The sequence below is a fragment of the Otolemur garnettii genome, unplaced genomic scaffold, assembly GCF_000181295.1.
Source record: "Otolemur garnettii isolate 467f Iridium unplaced genomic scaffold, OtoGar3 scaffold00143, whole genome shotgun sequence".
NCBI classification, from domain to species: Eukaryota; Metazoa; Chordata; class Mammalia; order Primates; family Galagidae; genus Otolemur; species Otolemur garnettii.
This window is the reverse complement of record NW_003852538.1, coordinates 2,909,325-2,935,308: the sequence shown is the minus strand read 5'-3', so window position 1 is coordinate 2,935,308 and position 25,984 is coordinate 2,909,325. Positions and strand designations below refer to the sequence as shown.

Genomic DNA, 25,984 nt, shown 5'->3' with positions numbered 1-25,984 from the left:
AAGGGAAAATAAACACTTTCTCAGCACTGATCATTAGAAGTTTACACAATTATTTCATGCAATAGAAAGTTGGACCAAAAATGATAACACAATCTATATGCAAGGATTCTCCTTAGGAGAACCAGAAGGGTGGTCCGTTCACACATGGGGTTTGTCTGAATTCATCTTCATGTACTAGAAGAGACCAATACTCAAGAAGTAGATAGAAAATTCACAACAGTTGAGAACTGAGATAAATTCTTTTAAGCTTTTTTCAAGTGTTCATACGTTTATAAAAAAAGATAAATTTTCTTTGATCTGAAGCGATTCTTTGCACGTGTGCAACACACTCTATACACACAGGGCTTCCCTTGGTACATGTACATCTGCATACACTATCCATACACCTGTTTACATGGATACCCAGCTTCAGCTCGAGGAAAAGGAGTGGCAACACGTTAACCATCGCCAGACCATCCAAGTGCTGAACTCAGTGACAGTGATCACTTAAAGAGCTACCTTACCTCTCACGTTGCCAAGACTGATTCCCCTTTCAGTCTTTCTTCCATTGCAATACTGATTGTCATATAAAATTTTTGTGCTTTGCATAATGACCGTCCTGGGTGTAACATATACTCACATACAACATTGGACATTTTAAACAAGCATGCTGAAACACAGGCAGGACCGTGCATCCATGCACAGAATATTCTGAATATGTTTTTCCAAAGGACTGAACGTGGACATGCATCACTCTCCCAGCCGATCCCGTATGGCAGGGAGTATACGGCTGAAGCGCTCACGGACAGTTTAGCTTTTTGCAAGAGTTCTTAGAGAAGAACACCCAATAGAGAAACAAAACAGAATGAATGCAACAAAACACATCTCTCAAAACCAAAAAAAAAAAAAAAAAAAAAGAAAGAAAGAAAGAAAGAAAATTCCTCCCACATGTTAACACTGAAAATTTGGCCATTTTCCATGTAAAACATTTTCCTCATTCCACATAAAGCAGGTCTTCTCTCAAAATTCTGAATTGAATTGTTTGTAAGAGACACATGCTAATGTCTCAGAGCTTTTCCTAACCACTGGAAAAGCTCATCTTGATACAGCATTTTCCAGCGCACGTTGGCTTCCACAGTCTCCACGGCCCGAGAGAAGGAGGCAGCGGCCACACCGTCATAGCTCTTCATGAAGCTCCTTAGCTGAAAACCAGAAGGTTTAAATGGTGAATCTGCACGTCTCAAAACAAATTCAGGTCCAACATATATGAGTGAGAATCTGTTTAAAACAAAGTTCAAAACCACTGCAGAAGGTGTATTCAATTTTATGGAATGAACTTGGTAATGAAATGAAATGTAACAGATTGTGTCAATTAGGTGTGATGTGATAGATTTTGGAATAGAAAGGAAAAAATAAGGGACATTACACCTTAAATAGCTCCAAATCTAGCTTCATGTTTCATGAACAGATATTAAGACAGACATATTTATCCTTTCAAAATACGTTGATGGGACTGTGGCAAAGACTGGTTCTGATGTAAGGCATAGACAATGTATGAAATAACCTTACAAACGAGATATTCAGTTTTTGTTTGTAGAGATTAGATTATTCCTCGTATTGTCCAAATAAGTGGTATAGGGCATGACACTCTCTAATGTCAAAGGGTTACCACAGTTATTGGGTGGTGGAGAAAAAAGTGACTGGATAATTAATGACATTGCAATCACCTGAGTAACTAGACTTAGAAAAAAATGAAGGAAGAATCTGGTGCCATTTAGCTAGAGAATTTTAGTATGTGTGTTTTTAAATGTTTGTCATTGTTCCTATTGATATACAAGATTTTATTCCGAGAGTTCACATACTCTGGGAACTCAGAGTTTACTTTATGATTAAACACGGGCAGTTTTTCTTTTATGTTAGTCATGTCTTAAGAAAGTGGCAGGGAATCACCAATTATAATGCTAATAGACAAATGTGAAAAATCAGCTTGCAAGGCAGAGTCGTGATGCCTCGTCCTTAGGGAGGCTGTGATGCCCCAGCAGACGCGAGGCAGGCGGGGAAAGCCGCTGTTCAGACGGGCTCAGGGACAGGGGGGGGGGGGGTGGGGGTGCGGTGGAAAATGTAGCTAATTATACCTTCTGAATTTAGAAGTGAGTCCAAAGGTAGCTTGGTTTGCTTATGCTAGTGTGACTTTGATGACATGACCCTGACGGGTTTTCGCAAAGTGTACCCTGCACTCTCCTGCGAAGCCTTTGCCCGGCAGCATTAGCCGTGGGTAACCGCATCTCAGGGCTGCGGCTGTTACAACACTTCAAAAGTCACTGTGCCTTTATAGCTGATGTGTAAAATAGCCAATCCACAACAAACAATTACCTGTGCTGCCCGTAAAACTGATTTGACATTTGATCAAATGTGTACGTGTTAAGGAAACAGGAAGGGAAAAGCCGGGCATTTCCTGTCTCCACTAGTCCAGGCACCGTGCCACAGATGCCCGGCAACACGAGACCCGCACACGTGTCCATCCATTACGGCTGTAAACTTTGCTCATTGACACAATAACATACTGGTGTTCATACCTTATTCTAGACATTAGCTATAAGAGGCAGGAAAATGGGTGTGTAAAAGGATCGGTTACTGGACATTAGCGTGGGAAAGTGGCAATGGCCCTCTCTGAAGTCCTACTGATGTTTAGGCTTTTTGTATCTTTAAAGCAGGAAATAATGCATTTTCGTCTGTCTTGAATTTTGTGGTGTGTTTTATTATAAAAATATAACATTACAATGTCATTATTTAATATTATATGTCATTCAGAAAAACAGATTATATCTACTCCTTGCAAGGCATCCTCTGCTCTACCCGCTCCTTCCAAGCAGCACTGCGCAGACCAGGCAGGGTGGAGCGGCCCTGGGCAGCGCGACCCCTGCGCAGCCTCTGGCCTCTCCCCGAGGGAGCCAGCCAGCCGGCCTGAACACTCAAGTCCTCCTTAAAGGCAAATGATTTAAATACGAATGTGTTATTGACACAAGGAGATAGTAGGTCAGATTATCCTGCAAGAGAATTCTCAATAAAAAATGTAACTGCTAGGTCTCTAGAGATTCATTTCTTAAATCACTATTTAAGTGCACTAAATACTTTCCTCATGAGCTCAGAGAGCCTGAGGTGACTCAGATGCATCTTAAGAGGAGCTTATCCATCAGAACACATCTGGCCGGCTTTCCACAGTTGCCATAAATTGATCTGATGGCTGGATTCCTCCGCAGCCCTAATGGCGAGCATGTGGTCCGGGCAGCCGTTGCAGGCCTCGGAGTGCGCTCGCAGCGCCCTGCAGAGCCCCTCCGTGCAGGCCTGGGCTGGGGGAGCGGGGGGGAGCGCTCGGCATTCCCGTTTGCTTAATTATTCAGCTCTTTGGTAGGTTTTTCCGCGTCCATAAATTACTTTTTTATTGCTTTCCTAAGTATTTACCCGATGTTATGCTTTTATTTTTAAACGTTGCAAGTTAGATGCTTTTACAAAATAACATTTAGTGAGATGACTGTCTTTGTGCTACTTGAACATCTTGTCAAAAAACTTCTAGACCTGTCTGTTAATTTCTCTATGTAAAGTATTTCAGTACTTAAAAAAACCTCTTATTCATTGTACCCTAGACCCCAGTATCATAAAATTAATTTTTTAGAGTAAATTGCAAAACATAATATACTCTTAGTAAGTATGTAAATGAATAGAATTGGCTATTGCCCTATTTTGAGGCTAATATCTTCATATTGACAGCACACAGGATGTCTGTGATGTACAGAATCTTTGTTCTTCTACAACAGTGCTATACAACAGGCATAAGAGACAGGAAAGTGGGTGTGTAAAAGGATTGGTTAATGGACATTAGTGTGGAAAATGGCTCTGGCCCTCTGAGGTCTCAAGAGATTGTGCTCCATTAGTTTAAAACTGAGGAAGTGGTTGATGCCTCATGGAGAAAAAAATTGTTCAAATTTCGTGAGCCACGTAATGAAAGGAAATCCCCATTTCAGGTTCCAGAATGTAGTCTTGGGGAAGGGCCCATGGAGCATATGGAAATGTCTCTACTAAGTGCACCTAAAGGGGGCACTCTCAAAGAAGTTTTCAGTATTCATAAAGATGTTGATTCCCCTTTGATCCATACACCTTTAGAGATGAGAATATGGCCTATTTAAAGGAAAAACATTGGATTTTCTACTTACGGGGCTCATGAGTTACGGGAGAATGATAATGAATGCTTCTTAGCCCGTGCTTTTTAAGAAAAGGAAGTTATTGTCAACACAAACCGAAGTCCCCCCACCAGACAAGAGTTGCTCCTCAGCCCTATAGGCAATGATTAGATGATGAGAGTATCAAAAAGCTCCAGGCAGCCACTGTTAAAAACCACAGTCAGAGCAAGGAACTCTTAGTGAAGGAATTCACCACTCATTCCACCGAGGGTCTGCCCTGTGAAGTTGGCTGCTTTGCAGACAAGACAGTAAAAGGCACAATTGAGTTTTAGTTTTGGAATTGCACCTGTCATGCTAGGCACACCTTGGAACATCCAAAATAGCAGTTAAATAACGTGTAAAAATTAAATGTTTAAGTGAAATATGTTAGACAAAATGGTCATTGTGTGATAAAATCAACCAAATGTCATTTAAAAGATTTTTTCCCCCATGGCCTGGGTATTACTAAATCAAGGAAAATATGAAAGACAGACAGAGAGGAAAGAGGGAAGAAGGGGGAATGGAGAGGCAACAGGAAAGAGGTGGGGAGGAGGGGAGGGAGGGGAGGATGAAGGGAGCAAAAACAAGGGAAGCGGGGAGGGAAGGAAGGGGGAGACTTCCTTCTCTGTTCAGCTCAGCGGCTGCACAGGTTTGGACTGAAGTCTTTCATTCTCAGATTATTGTAGGTAAAATTATGAAATTAAAAGTACTTCATTTAAATACAGAGAAAATTGGAAGGAATCATTAATTTAATTGCTCTTACTTTCTCTTTCCTATGGATATGAAAAAAAGTCCTTTCCATCTAGCTTCCTTTATTAATAGAATAGAATAAAAAGTGTTCTGGGGCTTTCAAACCTAAATCCTTTAGGGTTGGGAACGCACAGAGCAGGGATAAAAGCTGAATTTCAAATCACTACAATCAGAGACTTAGCTTAGCTTAGCTCTTGTGTGAAAGAATCCAAGTTAGTGCAGGGGGGATGATCATAGGAAACAGAGAGCTCTTAGAAGACATTAAGGATGGCGCCAGGGTAGATGCTGCTAGGTGAACGCTGTTCACTGGGATTATCTCTGGGTCGCAGCATAAGGCGTTCTGTCAGTGAAAACTGAACAAGGCATGATTCTCAAAGCCAAATATCAGCTGTATTTTATAATGGAAAAGAGCAGCAGAGGAAAAGGCAATAGCTACGTGAAGCCCGACTCGCTGTAATAAACTAAAGCAGCCGTGGCTTGTTCTTCTTTCCTGCCTACTTGCCCTTCCCTATTCCTCATCCATCATATCTCAGCGATGTGAGTTAATGGTAAAACAAACTAAAGAACAGCACTAACCCCCAAACCTAGCTGGTTTAAATTTCCAGAAAAATAAACCTAAAGTAACGTAAAAAGGAAATGTCCCATACTCAATAATATTCCTTTAAAAAACCAGGGTTATTTTCATGAATGAAATTCCATTGTGATTGTACCAAGCAGAGTTTTGAAACAAACTATAACATTAATATCAATATGTATGGCTACATATGCTCCCTTTATGCATAAGAATTTGTTTCATTTTACAAGCTAGATAGCATAGAGCATTACCATTATATCCGGCCATCCACTTTAGGACTAAGCATAAAGCAGCAACACTCACGTTCTGGACTGCAGCACCAACCTCAGTTATTCATATAAATACACGTCCTGAGTCATGGATGGGATGCGTATGGTGTTGAGTGAATTCTAAACTAGATTCATAGAATTATTTGAAGAGAGGGTGACTGGCTCAATGATTTCTAAAATGAATTTTGTATCTCCAGATTTGAAAATTATTACATTCAATTACTTTCTGCAAGCACTCAATGTTTGATAGGTTAGAAATATCTATGCAAATAATGAGTTGAGTTAAGTCTTCAATACGAGGATGCATTGTGTATGGATGTGTGTGTCTAAAAGGGATGGATGTGAATCTGCTGGAAAGAAATAATTCCGTATGCTTATAAAAGAAAAGGATTAGAGTTCATCTTAAAATATTTACCTCTTTGAGTTCACCTTCAGTATTAAGAAATTCTGTGACTCCACTTATTAGTTTGGAATTCATAAATAATGCTTCTCCATACCTTAGAAGATAAGAAAAGTCCTACTGTTAATACAGGTAGTAATTTAAACCAAATATTACTATAAAGAGTTCTTAGAGTTTTTTTTCAAAGATTCCATCTGTCAGAAGTTGACAGATCTTTGAGCTTTCAAGGCAGTTTTCTTTAGGGAATTATAGGGGTGAAGAGAGGTATGACAATGGGATACCATGAGATGTCACTTGTCCTGGTTCTTAGTGGTTCAGAGAAGTCTAAGTTGTAGTAATTTTTTATAAAGAAGGGTCTCTAACATCAAATTTAGAAGCTACTAGCAAATTTCTGAGCCAAAACTGTGAAAAATAAATATTAAAAAATTTTCAACTATAAAGTAACCTGGTTCACTGTTAAGGAAAGGGATCACAACCAAAGAAAGGACTGTGAGACGGACCCGGGCATTGTCAGTATGTCACACCCGACCTTTGGTCCCCTCAGGCATAACTGACATTTTCATTTTCCTATCTCATTCCTAGAAACTGAGCCAAATTTCTCAAAAATTCTACCCAAAATATTAGCTATTTTGTTCATGTGGGTATTGAAATAAAATACATATTTGTTCATTTGAGTTTGTTTGTGTGCCACATACACAGTTACTTGACTTTTAATACAGGCAAGGAATAATTTGTGCCAAGTGAGTTGGAAAGAATTCTCATTTTACTGATTTTTGCTACTATGGTAAGGATAAACTATCACAGGCTACCATACGCTTAGAACTGAGATAAGTACATCAAAATAAGATTCTGGATCTTTAGAAGCAAAGATCCAGACACTTTTATGAGAGGTTTCACTAACTTGTGGGATCTTAAGTAATTTACCTTCTGAAGAATTTTGTTTTCTTATCTATGAAATAAGGGGACTGTCCTGGGGGACCACTGTGATTTGTTATCAATCTAACATTTAACTGTTTCATGGGACAAAAATTAACTAAGTAATAGCAAACAAACAAGTATTCAATAAAAATATAAATGATTGTGAGTAATCAGTGTGAGTTGTGAAAATTAAGTTTGTGAACTCAGCCTAGAAAAATTGCTGCACACCTCACTGAGAATATCCTGTGGTCGCCTTTGAATTAGGCCCCCTGGAAGCTACGCACCAAAGCCAGTTTAGTCTCCCCTTCAAAGCAGTTTTGGTGCTCCTTTTCTAGAATGACCGCCAGCTGTCATTTTACAGAGTCTGACAATTAAGTCTGCAAACATGTACCGTGTGCTTATGCTGGCTGTGCTGTGTGGAGAACTCAGTAGGTTTCATAGCCTTGACGTATCAGCCTCTCTCAGCTGTGCTCACATTGACACTCGGGGTCTTGCTCAGTGGCGTTCATTATTGTTGCTGTGTGGTTTTGTGAGCCTTTTGACAACAGCTCTGATGGTCATTCCAGAAAAAGAACTCCAAAAGCGCTTTGAAGCCTAGACTAGGCACTAGATGGTGCATAGCTTCCCAGGGGGAGTACTTCGAAAGTGACCGTGGTGATATTTAGCAATGAAGTATATAGCACTTTTTCTGTGAACTTATCAGACATCATATGTAGTTACAAAGTGGCCTACTATCTAGAAAAAAGTAATTCTTTTTTAAGAGGGTGGCAGTTGTTTCTACTTATACTGTCACATGAAGATGAATACGCAATCCCTTCCTGGAAGGTATTATACTGTCTAATTGAAAAGATAGACATATAAACAGATAATTTACAGTTAATGTGACTAAATGCAGTGTTGATAAAAGTATACACAGTGCTCAGAAGGTCTCTTTAGCTGTGGGCTCTTTTTTTTTTTTTTGAGACAGAGCCTTAAGCTGTCACCCTGGGCAGAGTGCCATGGCATCACAGCTTACAGCAACCTCCAACTCCTGGGCTCAAGTGAGTTTCTTGCCTCAGCCTCCCAGGTAGCTGGGACCACAGGTGCCCAGCACAATGCCTGGCTATTTTTTGGTTGCAGCCATCATTGTTGTTTGGCGGGCCCGGGCTGGATTTGAACCCGCCACCTTAGGTGTATGTGGCTGGCGCCTTAGCCACTTGAGCCACAGGCACCAAGCCAGCTGTGGGGTCTTGAGATGGCTTCCAGGAGCTGCTGTTGTCTAGACTGAGTGTGGAGTGGTTCTGAGCAACAGGAAAGAAAGTAATTTTAGGCAAAAGACCAACATAAATAAAGGCAAGGGGGTATGAAACAGTGTGGAGTGTGCAAATATAAGTAGTCAGTGTCAAGAGGGCATAGATTGTGAGGCAGGGGATGGAAACAGAAGGCAGGGGACTTATGCAGACACTATATCAAGGAACTCACAAGTGTGGCATAGAACCACTGAAAGTTTTACAAGGAAAACACATTTGCCTTTCAGAAAGATTCCAGGGAGAAAGGGAAGAGGCTGATGTGTACTGTACAGTGGAAGTATAATTACAGAGCAGAGAGTCAGAAGGCTACTGCCAAGTACTGGCAGGAAGTGAGAACCTGCACTAGAAGGGGCAGAGGAAAAGTGAGAAGAATTCAAGAAACACTTAGGAACTGCTAAACTGCCAAGACCTCAAGCCTAACTATTATAGTCTATCTAGCCAGGGTAAGAGGGAAGACTGTGTAGACTTCCCAGAATTTGGTTTGAGTGATTGATTGCTCAAATCACTGTAAGGGTTAGGGGTAAAATCACAGATTTAGTTTTGCATGCACACTCCAGAAGGGGACCTCCGTGGACAGTTATCTATCACAGGGTCACGCTTAGGTGAGATGTCTGAGTTAGAGACCTGGATTTGAGAGTGGCCGAAACCATGAGAGCAGATTCCAATTAGAATCAGGGAGAAAAGAGAACCTTGGAAGGGCCCCCATGAACTGCAACATTCACAGATTGAGACAGGAGTAATACCAGACAAAGACGCTCCTATGTCTCAACATAAACCTTGTCATATTGGTAGATGGGTGGAAACAACAATCTTTCTACTATGGTTGGAGATCATACTCTCATTAGATAAAATCGGCATGCCAGGAACCAAACAATTTTTGGTAAGCAATGAACAACATATGCCTATAAATGTACACACATCGCATTGAACTCTGAACTGCAAAACCTTAAAGAAACTCTGTGTATTGGGAGATATTTGATATTTTTTAAGGGAAATGTTTGTATACATTAATTTTACCTTAAATGTCTGACTATTCACCCAATTATATCCATAACAACAAAACAAGCTCTAATGTTCCAATTATTCTAAGTTCTGAACTAAAAATATAAAAAAAAAGTCAACAAATTTCATAGGAATATCTGTGCTTTCTACCAATATTTCTATCATATTAAGGCATATTTCTATAGATAGAAATAATATCATATCATCTTAATATGATAGGTCCATTTCAATTAAACTCATTATACCAGGGCAACTGATAAAGGTATGTTTAAAATAATAATGTTTATATATCAGCTTTTAAGAGAAATAACCATAGGTCTGTTTACTATCTGGGAATATTTAAGTCAGGGAAAAACATAAAGCATCCACATGCTCTATAATAAATTTAATTTTCAAAGACCATAGAGATGATCAGAATAATAAATTAGCATGTATTATAATATATTTAAATACATAATGAATATTTTCTAAAATTGAGGCTAAAGGATTCTTACCATGAAACAAGATGTCCTGGGAATAAATTTTACTGCACCTGGAATCCTACATAGACTCAAATGATTAATGTTCCTTCTCTACATCACAGTTTTGTTTTAGGGTTTTCTTTTTTTTATTTTTTTTGAGACAGAGTCTCACTCTGTTGCCCTAGACAGTGTTGTGACATCATAGCTCACAGCAACTTCAGACTCCTATGCTCAGGAGATCCTTTTGCCTCACCCTACTATGTAGCTGGGACTATAGGTGCCCACCACAATGCCCAGCTAGTTTTAGTTGAAACGGGGTTTTGTTTTTGCACAGGCTGGTCTAAATCCTGTGGGTCTTGAGCTCAAGGGATCCTCCCACCTTGGCCTCCCAGATTTCTAGGATTACAAGTGTATGCTACTGAGCCAGACCTACTTCAGGCATTTTATGATGGATGTTCATGTTTAAAGAAAACTTATGGCAATACTACAGAAGTAAAGTTTTTGTGTTATAATATCATTATATCTGATTTATAAATTATTTTTTCTATAACATGTCAAAGATACACAGAGTTTTAGGGTATGATTTCTTCAACTTTGGACAGTTTGATGCATTCTCCAGAAAAGTTGTATGGCTAAACCTTTTGCAATTCCCATGTTTCTACACACAATTAGTAAGAAAATCAATCTTTAATATACGAATAATATTATAGAATCATTAAAATAATTCTGGGTTTTATAAGCACGCCAATACCCATATTGGTTGAATATTTTAATGTCTAATCCTATTATACGGAACTTATCTGTAACATAAAACTTGGGCCTTTATTTCTTTCATGTCAGCTTGAACTTACTAATTCAAGTATAAATGATTGAATTATTATTTCTACCTGGTATTTAATATCTTCCATTTATCTCTGAAAAACTTCCAAGCAAGGTCTCGACCATGTGGATTTCGAGCTACATGGATTATGACATCAATTGCATCTTGATCTAGCACCACCTCCGAATTCAGAGACAGATTTAGAAGTCTACAAAGATAAAATCATGGAGACATTTTTAGCCTAATACTAAAACATTTTTATAATCTTATAAAATTATATGATCTAGTTTGTCTTATTCTTCAGAAGAGTAACACAATGCAAACTTTACTAATATAAATTTGTTAGAACAAATTTCTGTTTATGAAAGAAGCAAGATCAAACTCATTTTAATTAAATCCATTAACTCAATTCCAAAAAGTCTTGTGAATGGAAAAATTGTAATTCTTATTTGATGATGCAAATTCTCTTTTACAATTCTCTATAGTAAACACTTCCTCTTAAAATAAAATGTTTTTTTACACATGTGTATAGCTTACAAAAAATAACTTATTAAAAAGATATAATCGCTCAGGTAGCTTTAGTCATGTTCCACGGCAGTCTTCCTTGTCTTTAGAGATACATTTTAGGATAACCAACATATGATCAGGAAAATAAAAGCAACTTCAGAGCAGTTTGAATTAACAGAGAATATTTTAATTACACAGAATAAATTTTAAAAATGAATTGACCTACCTATTTAATAAATTTCTGTCATCACTGCAAGTTAAGGCTTCCAGTAATATTTTCTTCTCAGAAACTGCTGTGGTAGAGTGGAATTTCATCCATATGAATTCCCAGACATCCTCATCCAGTAGTGACACTCCTGTACAGTAGACGATGTCTCTAACATTTAGTGGTATTCTAAAGAAGCAACCCATGGTGGTTTTCTGTTAATTAAAAACTTCATAGTATTGAAAATAAAGACAGACGTTGCTTTACTACAGTCAGTTTTTAAAAAGATAACTTTGCTAATTAGATTTTACCTGTCAGAGAAAGATACCTTACAGTAATAATATTCAAAAATATGGTTGACCTTAAAACAATAAATAAATAAAGGCAGGCAAAACAAACAAACAGAAAAACATATGGTTGATGGCATAAGTAAAATAATTTCTTTTATTCAAGGGTTGTTTTGATTATAATTTTCATTGCCACTCTTGAAAGACTGCATTTAAATAAAAACAGTAAGATAAAGGCTTTAAGAACCAATAAAAACAGTAAAATTTTTATTTTTTATTTCATTTTATTTTTTAAAATTTATTTATTTATTTATTTTTTTAATTTATTGTTTTTTTTGCAATTTTTGGCCAGGGCTGGGTTTGAACCTGCCACCTCCAGCATATGGGGCCAATGCCCTACTCCTTTGAGCCATAGGCATTGCCCAAAATTTTTATTTTTATAAACATTAATATACTTATTATCCAAAGATTTTGTTATTACAATTGATAGATCCAAGAATGATAAGAAAATACCAGTTGAAGAAAGTATTTTGGATAAAACAGAAACATTTTTTCCTAAATTCTTTTTTGTTTGTGTGCTTTTCTTTACTTTTTATGAAATTAATTTTCTGAAACCACTCTCTAAATTTTGAAATGTAGAAGATTATAAATATGGATGGTAAACAGAATATAAAACATAAGTAGCAAATTATGAGAAGGCAGAGAGCTTTTTTCATGATTATAAAAATGACTATTTAAAATACACTAACATTTGAATTTGACTCCAAATTCAGTAGTACAGTGAGAAATGATTAATCAATTTATTAGGCTTGACTACATAAAATGTAAATTTTCATGTCTACTTTGCCGAAGTAAAATTTTTACTAACTATTCTCCCTTTAAGTTTCAGTGTATATGCCACATTTATTGACTTATTTTAATTTTTTTCTCTGAAACAAAGCACAAGTACTATAAAAATGTTTAAAACTGTAATTCCAGGAGGGTGGAGCAAGATGGTAGACTAGAGACATCTTGCCAGCTGCTCTCAGTAAAACAGGGAACAGAGGCTTTTGGCCACATCTGGCTAGGTGAACCTATTCAGAAACATCACTCTAGTGTTACAGTGAAGCAGCAGGTATGCCAGGAACCAATGAGGTGCTCCGGAATTGAGGAAAGCCAACACAGAAGGCAGGTGTCAGGGTATGGGCAGATGAAGTGGGAAAGGGCTGTCCTGAAGTTTTTGTTTCAGGGCTGGATTGCTCCCTGGATGCTTTGGAGGGGGAGCAAATGAGCAAAGGAACTTAAGCAGTGTCAGGTGACCAAGACTGAGTGCCAGGTGGGGTGATGCTCCCATCTCTTTGGCTATGAGCAGGACACCATTGTGGGTAAGATGCATCGGAGATATAATTCACAGGGTCCTATTGTACATCTGGTTCTGGCATGCCTGCTGAACTTGGGGTGGGCTAAGCACCCACCACCCAGAGAAAACCACTTTGTCATCAGTAGGCACTGTTTGAAATGTCAAGATGTGCCACCTGAGAGATGTAGTGAGAACTTTGGAATCCTAACCCCAGGGGCAATGAATGGTGACAAAGTGACCAGACCCTGATTGGGGAAAAGTACATCAGGAGGAGAGGTTCAAGTGTGCTATGAAACTGGAGACAGGTTTCCAGTCTCCAAAAATTATATAGTGAAAAATAGCATGTATTTAATTGTACATATGTACATATATATGTTCACACATATATTTTTCTCTCCTTTTTTTTTTTTTTTTTTTTGCTTTCTTTCCCAATCTTTTCCCATAATTTTTGTTGTTGTTGCTATAGTTACTACTGCTGTTTTTTTGTTTGGTTTGGTTTGGTTGGTTTGAGTGTATTTTTATTTTTTTCATTTTTACTTGCTTCAATAGCAAAGGCTCCTCTATTTTGGTAAAAGTTTTTCAGTCCCTCTTACTCTTTATTTCTTTTTCATTTCTCTGTTTTAGTAGAGGTCTTTCTACTTTTCTCATCCTATCCACATAAATTTCTCATACAATAACTAAGATATCCCTTTTTTTCTTAAGTTTATATGATTGTATTTTTAATTTTCTTTATTTTTATTATTTTTTTCTTTTATATTAGGACTGGGGATCATGGCATTGATTTGGTTAGGGATTCACAGCATTGGTCTGGCTGAAAGAGGCCATAAACTCATATTAAAGGGTGTTCTTCTAGCTCCGGCACTTGGAAAGTTCATATTGGTAGATCCCCACTGTTGATATTTTTCTATATTTGGCAGAGGTGGGTATTATGTTTGCTCAGGCTGGTAAGATCCTAACCTAGAGGATCCCACCAAGCCCAGCCCCCAAAATCCTGGAGTTATCTGTAGGGTCAATGCACTCTATCAAACACCATTGCTCCTGTCTTTCTCTTTCCTGCTGTCCTTTTTCCCTCCTTTTTTTCAACTCATTCCTTTCACTTACCTTCTTTTTTTTCTGTATTTTCTTCTTTTCTTTCTCCCTTCTTGCTCTTTACCCTTCTCTTCTCTTTTGGCCTTATACTTAAAGGCCACTTCAATACCTAAGCTCACAGACAAAGTAATTTAAAGCAAAAGAAGCACTGAGAGTAAAAAAATAAGTGAAGGAAGAGAACAAGAAGAATATTCACATGAAGAGGAACCAGCAGAAAAATTCTGGCAACATGAAAACCTAGAATAGAGCCACACCTCCAAGAGATTGTGAGGTAGCCAATGCAGAGGATTCCACCTATACTGATTTTATAGAAATGAAAGAAAGGGAATTTAAAACATGGATGATAAAGGCAATAATGGAAGTTGATGAGAATGTGGAAAAACAGAACCAAAAATGGATAAAAGACATAAAGATATAAAAGATATAGAAAGTATATGGCAGAGCTAAATAACTTGAAAGGGTCAATCAGGGAACCTAAAGATACGGTAGATTATTAATAACAGATTACAACATGGAGAAGAAAGAATCTCAGAATTAGAGGATAATACAGACAGTTAAAGAGACAGAATAAAAGAAAAAGAAAGTAGGATAGTTACTCAGAAAATTGTGGATTTCATGAAGCATTCAAATATATAAATTACATGGATCCTTGAAAGGGAAGAATGTCTCAAAGGAATGGAAGCTCTACTGGAGGATATCATAAATGAAAACTTCCCAAGTTTTACAAAAGATTCCTAAACACTCCTTTTGGAAGGATATTGAACCCTGGGTCATTTCAAGATGAATAGAGCATCTTGAAGACACATTGTGATGAACCTGTCCAAAGGCAAGATGAAAGAGAAAATTCTTCAAGCAACCAGAACTAAGCACTAATTAGCCTCCAGAAGCAGATCCATCAGGGTGACAGAGGACTTTTAGCTATAACTATCCAAGCCAGAAAAGAAAAAGTCATCTAACTTTAACTTTCTTAAAAAAAAAAAACAAAAAATTCAGCCTGGAATTCTGTATCCTGCTAAACTAAGCTTCCAAATCAATGGAGAAATCAAAACTTTTATTAATATGCAAACCTTGAAGAAATTTGCCACAGGACCAGCTCTATACATTGTCCTATCCACATTGAACATCACAGTGGACTGCCAGCAAAGTAAACACCCAGAAACAAAAGGACAAAACCTAGCTTCCACAATGGTGCAAAGGCTGGCAGATTGAAAAAAAAAAAAGCACAAGTCATCTATATGATATGTCCAGGAAGCATACCTAACCTCGAAGGACAAAACAAGAATCAGGGTGAAGGGTTAGAAAACAACATTTCAGAAAACTGAAAATAAGAATAAGGGAGGGATTGCAATCTTGTTTTCAGATGCCTTTGGATTTAAAACAACTAAAGTTAAGAAAGATAAAAATGATCACTTCATATTGGATAAGGGAACAATACAAAAAAAAAGGGCATTTCAATTCTAAATATTTATGCACCCAATTTAAATGCTCCTAGATTTATGAAACAGGTCTGACCACTATGATATTCCATAACACCATGATAGCTGGAGACTTTAACACCCCTCTGACAAAACTTGACAGGTCCTCTAAACAGAAACTAAGCAAAGATATAAGGGCCCTAAATGTGACCCTAGAACAAATGGGCTTACTAGACAGATACAGAACACATCATCCCAAAGCTAAGGAATATACATTCTTCTTGTTAGCCCATGAAACATGCTCCAAAACAGATTATATTAAAAAAATAAAAAGAACTGAAATTATACTGTGTACATTCTCAGACTACAAGGCACCAAAAGTGAAACTCAACTCCAGAAGAACTGAAATTATACTGTGTACATTCTCAGACTATAAGGCACCAAAGGTGAAACTCAACTCCATCAACTTTCTCCCCACAGAAAGGCATGGAAATTAAACAACGTTATGCTGAATGACAGTTGGGTCAAGGAAGAGATAAAGGAGGAAATTATTACATTCTTCAAACATAGCAACCATGAAGCTACAAGCTACCAAAATTTGTGGGATATTGCAAAACTAGTTATAATAGGGAAATTGATTGCATTAGATGCCTACATCTGAAACAGAAAGAGAGCTCATCAATAGCATAATAAATCATCTTAAGGAAAAGGAAGTGTATTCCAATCCCAAACCAGCAGGAAAAAAAATAAATCAGGAATAAATTAAACTGAAAACAAAAGAATCAATCATTCAGAAAATCAACAAAATGAAAATTTCTTTAAAAGTTAAACAAAATGAATTTTATCCTTGGCCAGATAAACTAGAAACAGAAAAGTAAAATCACTAATAACCTAAATCATAAACAAAACGGGGACATAACAACCAATATCACAGAGACCCAAGAGATTATCTCTGACTACTACAAGAAACTCTATGATGAGAAATATGACAATGTAGAGGAAATGGACCAATACCTGGAATTACACCATCTCCCTAGACTTAATCAAGAAGAAATGGATCTCCTGAACTGACCTATATCAAACATTGAGATTGAAGAAACAATTAAAAATCTTCCAACTATGATAAAAAAGCCCTGGACCAGATGGCTTCAGACCAGAATTCTATTAAACCTTCAAAGATGAGCTTGTACCTATATTATAAGAGAGAGCTTGTACCTATATATAAGAGATCCACTGAAAAGGATCTCTTCCTAACAATTTCTATGAAGCAAACATCACCTTCATTCCAAAACCAGAAAAATACCCATGTAAAAAGGACAAATACAGACCAATTGCACTAATGAATATTGATACCGGAAAAACCTCAATATCTTAGCCAATAGATTACAGCTACACATTAAAAAATTATACTTCATTGGCAGTGCCTGTGGCTCAAAGGAGTAGGTGCTGGCCCCATATACCAGAGGTGGTGAATTCAAACCTGGCCCCAGCCAAAAACTGCAAAAAAAAAAAAAAAATTATTTTTCATGATCAAGTAGGCTTGTCCAAGGGATGCAAGGCTGACTTAACATATGCAAATCCATAAATGTAATTCACCATATCAAAGATACAATTCCCTTCACAGTAGCTTCAAAGAAAGTGAAATACCTAGGAATACACCTAAGAAAGGAAGTGAAAGAATTCTACAAAGACAATTAAGAAACCCTAAAAAAATAAATAGCAGAAGACATTAACAAATGTAAGAACATACCATGGTCTTGGCTGGGAAGAATTAACATTGTTAAAATGTCTGTACTACTCAAAGCCATCTACAGATTCAATGCAATTCCCAATAAAATATCAACATTGTACTTTGAAGAACTTGAAAAAATAGTTCTTCATTTTGTTTTCCAACCAGAGAAAAACCCTATATAGCTGAGGCAATTCTTAGTAATATAAACAACACCAGTGGCATGATTCAATGAGACTTTAGGTTGTATTACAGGTCTATAGTAATCAAAACAACATGATATTGGCACAAAAGTAGAGATGTGGTGATAGGAAACTGAATCAAAAACCAAGAGATTATACTAGTCTATTATATCTATCTGATCTTTGATGAGCCAAACCAAAGCATACACTGGGGAAAAGAATTTTTATTCAACAAATGGTTCTGGAAGATTTGGATAACACATGTAAAATACAGAAACTAGACCTGTATCTTTCACCACTTATAAAAATTGACTCAATATAGGCAAAAGATTTAAATCTAAGACATGAAACGATAAAAATCTTAGATGAAATTGTGGGAAAAATTCTTGAGTATGTCAGTCTGGGGAAAGATTTTATGAAGAAGACTTTTGTGGCAATCATAGTAACAACCAAAAAATAAATAAATAAACAAATAGGACTTAATTAAGCTGAAAACCTTCTGTACAGCTAAGGACACAACAAGTAAAGCAAATGGACAACCTACAGAATGGGAAAAGATACTTGCATATTATGAATCCCACAAAGGCTTAATTTCTAGACTCTACAAAGAACTCAAATCAATCAACAAAAAAAGAGCAAACAATCCAGTCTATCACTGGACAAGAGATATGAACAGAACCTTCTCTGAGTGATACAGACCAGTGGCTAACAAATATATGAAAAAAATACTTATCATCCTTAATCATCAGTGAAATAAAATCAAAATCACCCTGAAATATCACCTAACCCTGCTGAGAATGGCCACATCACAATGTTCCAAAGTTACAGATGCTGGCATGAATATGGAGAGAGGAGAACACTATTACACTGTTGGTGGGACTGCAAACTAATACAGCCACTTTAGAAAGAAGCATAGAGAATCTTCAAAGAACTCAAATTAGATCTCTCCTTTGACCCCACAATCCCACCACTAGGCATCTACCCAGAAGAAAAAAAATCATTTTATCATAGAGACATTTGCACTGGATTGTTTATTGTAGCTCTATTTACAGTCACCAAGATGTGGAAACAACCCAAATGCTCATGCACCCAGGAATAGATTAACAATCTGTGTATATGTATACCATGGAATACTTTTCAGCTATGAAAAAAGATGGAGACTTTACATCTTTTGTGTTAACCTAGATAGAGTTGAAACACATTCTTCTTAATAAAGTATCATAAGAATGGTAAAGAAAATATCTAATGTAATCAATAGTAATATGAAGTCAGCAGATGATCTAATGCATGCCCACATTGGGGAAAAAACACAATGTAATTTATGTTGGGGTGAAGGGAAAAAGGGAAAGTGGGAAAGAGAAGGGGGGAGGGAATTGGTGTGCTTTCCCTTAATGGGCACAGTGTAGGGGTATTGGCACACCTTTCAGATATGGGAAACAAGTATAAGAGGGACTCTACCTAACATAAGCATATACTGTAACCTAGTTGTTTGTACTGTCACATTATCCTGATATAATTTTATAAAAGATAAAAAAAGTATAATTCTACATTTTACAGTTTTAATTAGTCTATCATTAAATTTCTCATTTATAATTTCAATGTGTTTAGTAATTACAAAGAGCTTTTTATGAATAACAAAAAAAAATTGCCTTCTAAAGATTTTGGACCTTGATGATTAAAACACTTTATTTAGAATATTTGGAAAATAGGAGGAAGACCCTCAGTTACTTCTGGTAAGATGCTCTGAATCTCAGTTTGTTAAGTGACTAAGAAGGGCTACAATCAGGGTATTGTTACCCTACACCAAATGTGTAGAATTGTTAAGACATATCATATAACATTCATAGTTCCTAGGAAAGGCTAAACCTGTACTATCCCATCTTTTCCTACAAGTAATGAAAGTATGTTAATTTACATAGTTACTTGAACTCTGCTAACTCAAATCATTTTCTTTGTAGTATTAGAAAAATATTTTGTTCATTTTATCTGTTTTTAAAGAAACAAAAACATGAGCATAGAATCAACTATCAGAGCATTATATCCTCCTCTTGTCTTCCATCTTGGCCCTGCCTCCCTCATAAAAAGTACCAATAACACAAACATAGAATAAACCATGAGAGTGTTATATCTTCCTGTCTTCCACCATGGCCCTAGATCCCCAGGGAAAAGTACCAATAAAAGTTTTCTCAGTGAATGGTGATGTTCTTCTCCCTGTTCTGATGAGAGTGCCAGAGGGCACGGCTAAAATAACCAAGGAAAAAGTTGTCACAACATTTTGAAGAGTGTGCTCAATCCCAATAAATACAACATGCCTCCACTTAACCAACTTCTATAAGAAATTTAAGAGATTCTGTCTTCTCTAAACCAACAGTTATAAAAGAGGACAAGTCTTTTTCTCCAAATATTATAGACTACAGAGCATTAAATTGCATATTTGCATGACTTGGACTAACAGATGATATAAAAAACTCCAAGAAAAAACAGTAAAATATGTACAAAAAACATTAATTCATCAATCAATGCATATTTTCACAATATTCAGTATGACAGTAATGATTTACTAAGAGAAATGAGTAAGCTATTAACATATGAAAAAGAATAGAGGGTTAGAGCCTGTTGGGTTAGGTTTTTATTGCCTATAGAATCAGTCCTCAGGAAAAAAGGCACATAGAAATATGAAGGAAAAAAATGTAGCAGCAGATATTGAACTACATTCCCTGCAAAGTACATGCAAACCACATATTATAGTCATCAGCTGAGGTCTATCTATTGTTATCTAGGAGATGGTACTGGGTGGTACTGAATTGTGTAAGATACATATACAAATTAGTACAATCGCTTGGCCAGTCTAAATCCCTAGACACTTGCTAAAGTGGCATCAGACGTAGAAAATGACACTTTTGTGCAATACTATGTTCTAGGTTACACATATTATTTAGCATAATAATAATATCTGCATTATCATAATTATTTATTCTGCTTCTGTATAATGCCTCTATATGAACTTTTTACAGCATAAGGAGCTCTGTTCTGAGGGAGGATATTTTGTACTATAAGAACCATATAGTAAGTTGCGAATGATCTATACAGGAACGTCTTTCCTATTTTTTTCACCTTAAAGATATCCAATAACCATGAAAGCAAAATATAATATTTTCTACTAATAGTGATAATTAGATTGTTGTCACTGAATCCTGCTTTCCTTTCTTTAATAAAACACTCAGTGGCAGAAAGTTAAACAATAAAAAAAATTAAATAAAAAGTAGTACATCCCTTTTAAGTGTTTTTTCCTTTATATTTTATTTTATTTCAGTAAGAACACTTAACGTGCCATCTAAACAAAACTTGAAGTGACTACTGGTAACATGTTGCAGACCAGATCTCTAGAGCTTATGTATATTGCTTACCTGATACTTTATGCCCAGTGATTAGTAACTCCCCATTTTTCCCTCCCTCCAGCCCCTACCAACCACCACTCCACTTTTTAATGATATGAATTAGACAGTTTTAGATACCCCTATATGAGTGAAATCTGAAAATATTTGTCTTTCTGCAACTAGCTTGCTTCAGTAGCATAACGTCCTCCAGAATCATCGATGTTGTCCTGAGTGCAGAATTTCTTTTTTAAGACCCAGTAGTATTTCATTGGATGTACGCACTGTATTTTCTTGACCCATCCATGTGTTGATGGACATGTGTTTGCTTCCATATCTTGGTTGTTGTCAATGGTACTGCAGTGAATGGGAGAGTGCTAATATGTCTTTGATATCTTCAGTTCTTGATTTATCTTTTCGATAAATATGCACAAACTGTATTGCTGGATAAATGTTCCATTTTTTAGTTTTTGAGAAAACTCCACACTGTTTATCATAACAGCTACATCATTTTGCATTCCCACTAGTAGTGCACAAGGACTCCAATTTCTCCATATCCTCTACAACATTTGTGTTTTTATTTTTTAAAAATAGGCCAACCTGAGACAAAAGATGATAGCTCATTGTGGTCTTAATTTGCATTTTCCTAATGATTAGTGATCTTGTTTCCTATACTTGATGGCTATTTCTGTCTCTTCTGTGGAGAACTATCTATTCAATTCCTTACTTTCTTTTAAAAATCAGTTAATAGTTTTTAGCTGTTGTGTTAATGGAGTTTTTTAATATACAGGGTGCCCATAAACTTCATGTACAATTTTAAATTGCACACTATTATAAATTGTACATGACCTTTAGGGACATGTTGTCTTTTGGGGCTTGACTGCTCCTCTGACACATGTTTTGCAAATATTTCCTTCCATCATGTAGCTTGTCTTTTCACTCTGTTGACTGTTCCCTTTGCTGTACAGAAACTTTTTAATTTTATGTAGTCCCATGGTTTGCTTTTGCATATCTGGCCAGTACCTTCACTGTTATATCCATGAAATCAATGTCAAGACCAATGTCATAAAGTTTTCCCAATGTTTTCTTTTAGAAGTTTATAGTTTCAGCTCCTACATTTAAATCTTCAGTTCCTTTGAGTTGATTTCTGTGTGTGTTGTAACATAAAGGTCCAATTCCATTTTTATTTTGCATACGAAAGCTTGTGTTCCAGCATTATTTGCTGAGACGATCATTCTTTCCCTATTGTGTGTCTTTGGCAGCACACAAGTCAGGCAGTGTGATGCCTCCGGCATCATCCTTCTTTCTCCAGATTGATCTGGCTATTCACAGTGTTTTGTGGTTCCATCTGAACTGTACAGATAATTTTTCTTTTTCATTAAATAATATCATGTGAGATTATGACAGGGATTTTATTGAATCTGTAGATCATTTGGGGTAATATTAACATTTTAAAAATATTAATTCCTCCAGCCCATGAATAGGGGAATTTTTTCATTTGTGCCTTCTTTCATTTCTTTCATCAATGGTTTATAGTTTTAGTATATAATTCTCTGTGTGTGTGTGTGTGTGTGTGTGTGTGTGTGTGTGTGTGACAGACCAGGGTCTTGGTTTGTCACTTAAGCTAACAGTGCAGTGGTGTTGTCATTCTGCTCACTGCAACCTCAAACTCCTGGCCTCAAGTGATGCTCCTGCCTCAGCCTCCCTAGTAACTGGGATTATAGGTGTGAACCACCACACTGGCTAATTTTTCTGTTTTTTATAAAGACAAGGTCTTCTTCTTTTTATTTTATTTTTTATTTTTATTTTTTTTGCAGTTTTTGACCGGGGCTGGGTTTGAACCCGCCACCTCTGGCATATGGGGCTGGTGCCCTACCCATTTGAGCCACAAGCACCGCCCGACAAGGTCTTCTTCTTGCTTAGACAGGTCCCAAACCCCTGTCCTCAAGCAATCCTCCCACCTCAGTCTCTGAAAGTGCTAGAATTATAGGCATGAGCCATGGTGCCCAGCATTAGTACACAAATCTTTAACCTCCCAATTTAACTTTATTCTCGTGTATTTTATTTTTTCTGGTATTATTGTAAATGGATCTTCTTTCCTCATTTTCCTTTCAGATAGTTTCTTGTTAGAATACAGAACTGCTACTCATTTTTGTCTGTTGACTTTGGACCCTGCAACTGGACAGAATATACTAGTGCTAATAGCTTTTTTGTCTTTTTGGTGGAATCTTTAGGGATTTCTATATGTAGATTATGCCATCTGCAAACAAGGATGATTATATGTCTTTTTCCATTTGGATGCCATTCTTTTTATTTCCAAATTCTCTGGCTAGGATTTCTAGCCCTATGTTGAATACAAGTGGTAAAAGGAGGTCCCTGTCTTGTTTCTTGCCGTAGAGGAAGAGCTTCAGTTTTCATCATTGAGTACGATGTTGGCTGTGGCCTTTTCATATATGCGCTTTATTATATCGCAGGACTTTCCTTGCATTCCTTATTTGTTGAGGGTGTTCACTGTGAATGAGCATTGGATTTGTCAATTCTTTCCTGTACTTATTGAGAAGATCATGTGATTTTTATCTTTTTTCTAATAATGTGGTATGTAACATTAATCAACTTTTATAAGGTGCACAGTTTCTGCATCCCAGAGATAAATTCCACTCAGTCATGGTGTCCTATCCTTTAATATGCTGTTGGATTCGGTTTGCTAGTAAGATTTTTCTTGAATATTCTTGCATCTATATTCATTAGGAATATTGGCTTGTAGTTTTCATCGTTTTCATTTCTTCTGATGCCTTTGTCTGGTTTTGCTATCAGGGTAAAGCTGATATCACACAATGAGTTTGGAAGTGTTCCTCTTTGACTTTTTTTAGAGTTTGAGAAGGACTGCAGTTAATTTTTCTTGAAATGTTTGGTAGAATTCACCTTTCAGTGAAGTCTTCTGATCTTGGATGTTTTTGTGTTGAAAGGGTTTTGATTACTAATCCAGTCTCCATACTAGTTATAAATATGTCAGACTTTCTATTTCTTCCTGGCTTAGTCGTGGTAGATTGTGTGTTTCTGAGAATGTATTTCTTTGCTCTAGGTTACCTCATTTATTCACATATAATAATTGTTCATTTACTCTTTTTTGATCCTTTCCATTTTTCTGACATCAATTGTAATTTCTAGTCTATCTGAGTTTATTTAAGTCTTCTCTCTTTTTAACTTAGTCTAAATTAAGACTTATTGATGTTGGTTATCTTTATTAAAAATTAATTTTAGTTTTATTAATTTTTTTCTTTTTATTTCTATTTTCTGCTATCTTTGGAATTTCCTTCCATCTGCTGTGTGCTTCATGTTTTTCTTCTTTCTCTAGTTTTCTGTGGTGAAAGTTAACTTCTGATAGCCACTTACTGTAACAAAATTCTCTCTTAGTACTGCTTTCACCGTATCCCAAAAGTTTTCATTTTTATTTGCTTTAAGGTATTTTCTACTTTCTTTTCTTATTTTTTAGTTCACCTAATAGTTGTTCAAGACATCCTTGTTTCATTTTCAAATATATGTGGATTTCATAATTTTCCATTTGCTATTAATTTCTAGTTTTATTCCACTATAGTTTGTAAAAATATTTATATAATTTCAGTCTTCTTAAATTTGCTAAGAGTTGTCTTATGACTTAACATGTGCTCTATCTTGAAGAAAATTCTCTATGTGCTTGAAAAGAAAGTGTATTCTGTTGCTGAAAGATAAAATGTTCTATATTTGTTTGTTAAATCCATTTGCCCTATGGTGCTAAGTCCCTCCTTCTGCATTGATTTTCTGTCTGGATACTCAATCCATTATTGAAAGTGGAATACTGAAGTCCTCTGTTATTATTTTATCACTACTTCTTCCTTCAGTTCTGACAGTATTTTCTTTGTATTTTTAGGTTTTCCAATATTGAATGTATGTGTGTTTATATTTTTTACATTCTCCCGTAATTGACCCTTTTAAGATAATATAATTTCTTTGCATTTTGTGACAGTTTTTAACTTATAAAACTTACAGCTAAGTACACCTATACATTCTCTCTCTCTCTTTTTTTTTGCATAAAGTATATTTTTTAATCCCTTTACTTTTAACATATGTGTGTCCTTAAAACTAGAGTAAGTTTCTTGTAGACAGTATCTAGTTGGGTCTTTAATTTTTTTTTCTATTCAGCCACCTGTTTTGATTGAAAAGTTTAGCCCACTTATATCTAAGGCAATTATTGATGGAGAAGAATTTACGATTGCCATTTTATTGTTTTCTGTTGTATGTTTTTGTCTGTTTTTCCCTCTCCTGCTGTTTTCCTTTGTGTTTTGTTAAATATTTTGTACTGAAAAATTTGTATTTGTTTTTCTCTTTCTTTTGTGTAATTTCTATAGCATTTTAGGTGTGTGTTTGCCTGGGTGCTTACATAAAATATTTTATAGTTCTAATGGTCTAGTTTAAGGTGATAACAACTTAAGTTCAAATGCATACAAAGTTTCTACACTTTAACTTTACCCCCCAACTTATTTAATGTTTGTCATAATTTACATGGATTCATATTGTGTACCTTTAAACATATGTTTAGATATACTTATTTTTAATATTTTTGTCTTTTACCTTTTATACTAGCAGTAAAAGTACTTTATCCATCCTTATTACAGTAATACAGTATTTTTTATCTGCCTAAATATTTACCTTTACTAGTGAATTTCACACATTCTTCTGCTATTGTGTTTCTGCTTAGCGTCTTTTCATTTCAACTTGAAAAGCTCCCTTTATCATTTTTCTTTTAAGATAGATCTAGTGGTGATGCCTTCCCCTCAGTTTTTGCTTGTCTAGGGAAGTCACCATGTCAGTTTCATTTCTGAAGGGTAGTTTTGCTGTCACATAATTCTTGGATGACACTTTCGTTTTCTTTCAGGACTTTGTATCTTTGGTACTTTAGTATCATCCCACTCCCTTCTAATGAGCAAGGTTTCTACTAAAAACCTTTGAATATTTCTACAGAAGTTCCCTTATAGGTTTCCAGTCACTTTCTCTTGCTGCTTTGAAAATTATCCCTTTATTTTGTAAATTTCATTATAACGTGTCTCAGGGCAGATTTCCTTATTTGCTGTGCAGTGCAGTGCAGTGCAGTGCAGTGCAGATTTCCTTATTTGCTGTGCTGTGCAGTGCAGTGCAGTGCAG

At 36.2% G+C, this 25,984-nt stretch overlaps 1 protein-coding gene across 1 annotated transcript in view; it reads right to left on the bottom strand.

Moving 5' to 3' along the window:
- Positions 1-868: 868 nt before the first annotated feature.
- TRHDE (thyrotropin releasing hormone degrading enzyme) overlaps positions 869-25,984 on the bottom strand; it is a 422,821-nt gene continuing 397,705 nt past the window's right edge. The window contains exons 15-18 of the mRNA XM_012810852.2: positions 11,413-11,580; positions 10,747-10,887; positions 6,205-6,286; positions 869-1,181 (exon numbers count right to left, since the gene is read on the bottom strand). Coding sequence (XP_012666306.1) covers positions 1,038-1,181; positions 6,205-6,286; positions 10,747-10,887; positions 11,413-11,580 — 535 coding nt within the window. The 3' untranslated portion in view covers positions 869-1,037. The remainder of the gene's footprint in view (positions 1,182-6,204; positions 6,287-10,746; positions 10,888-11,412; positions 11,581-25,984) is intronic.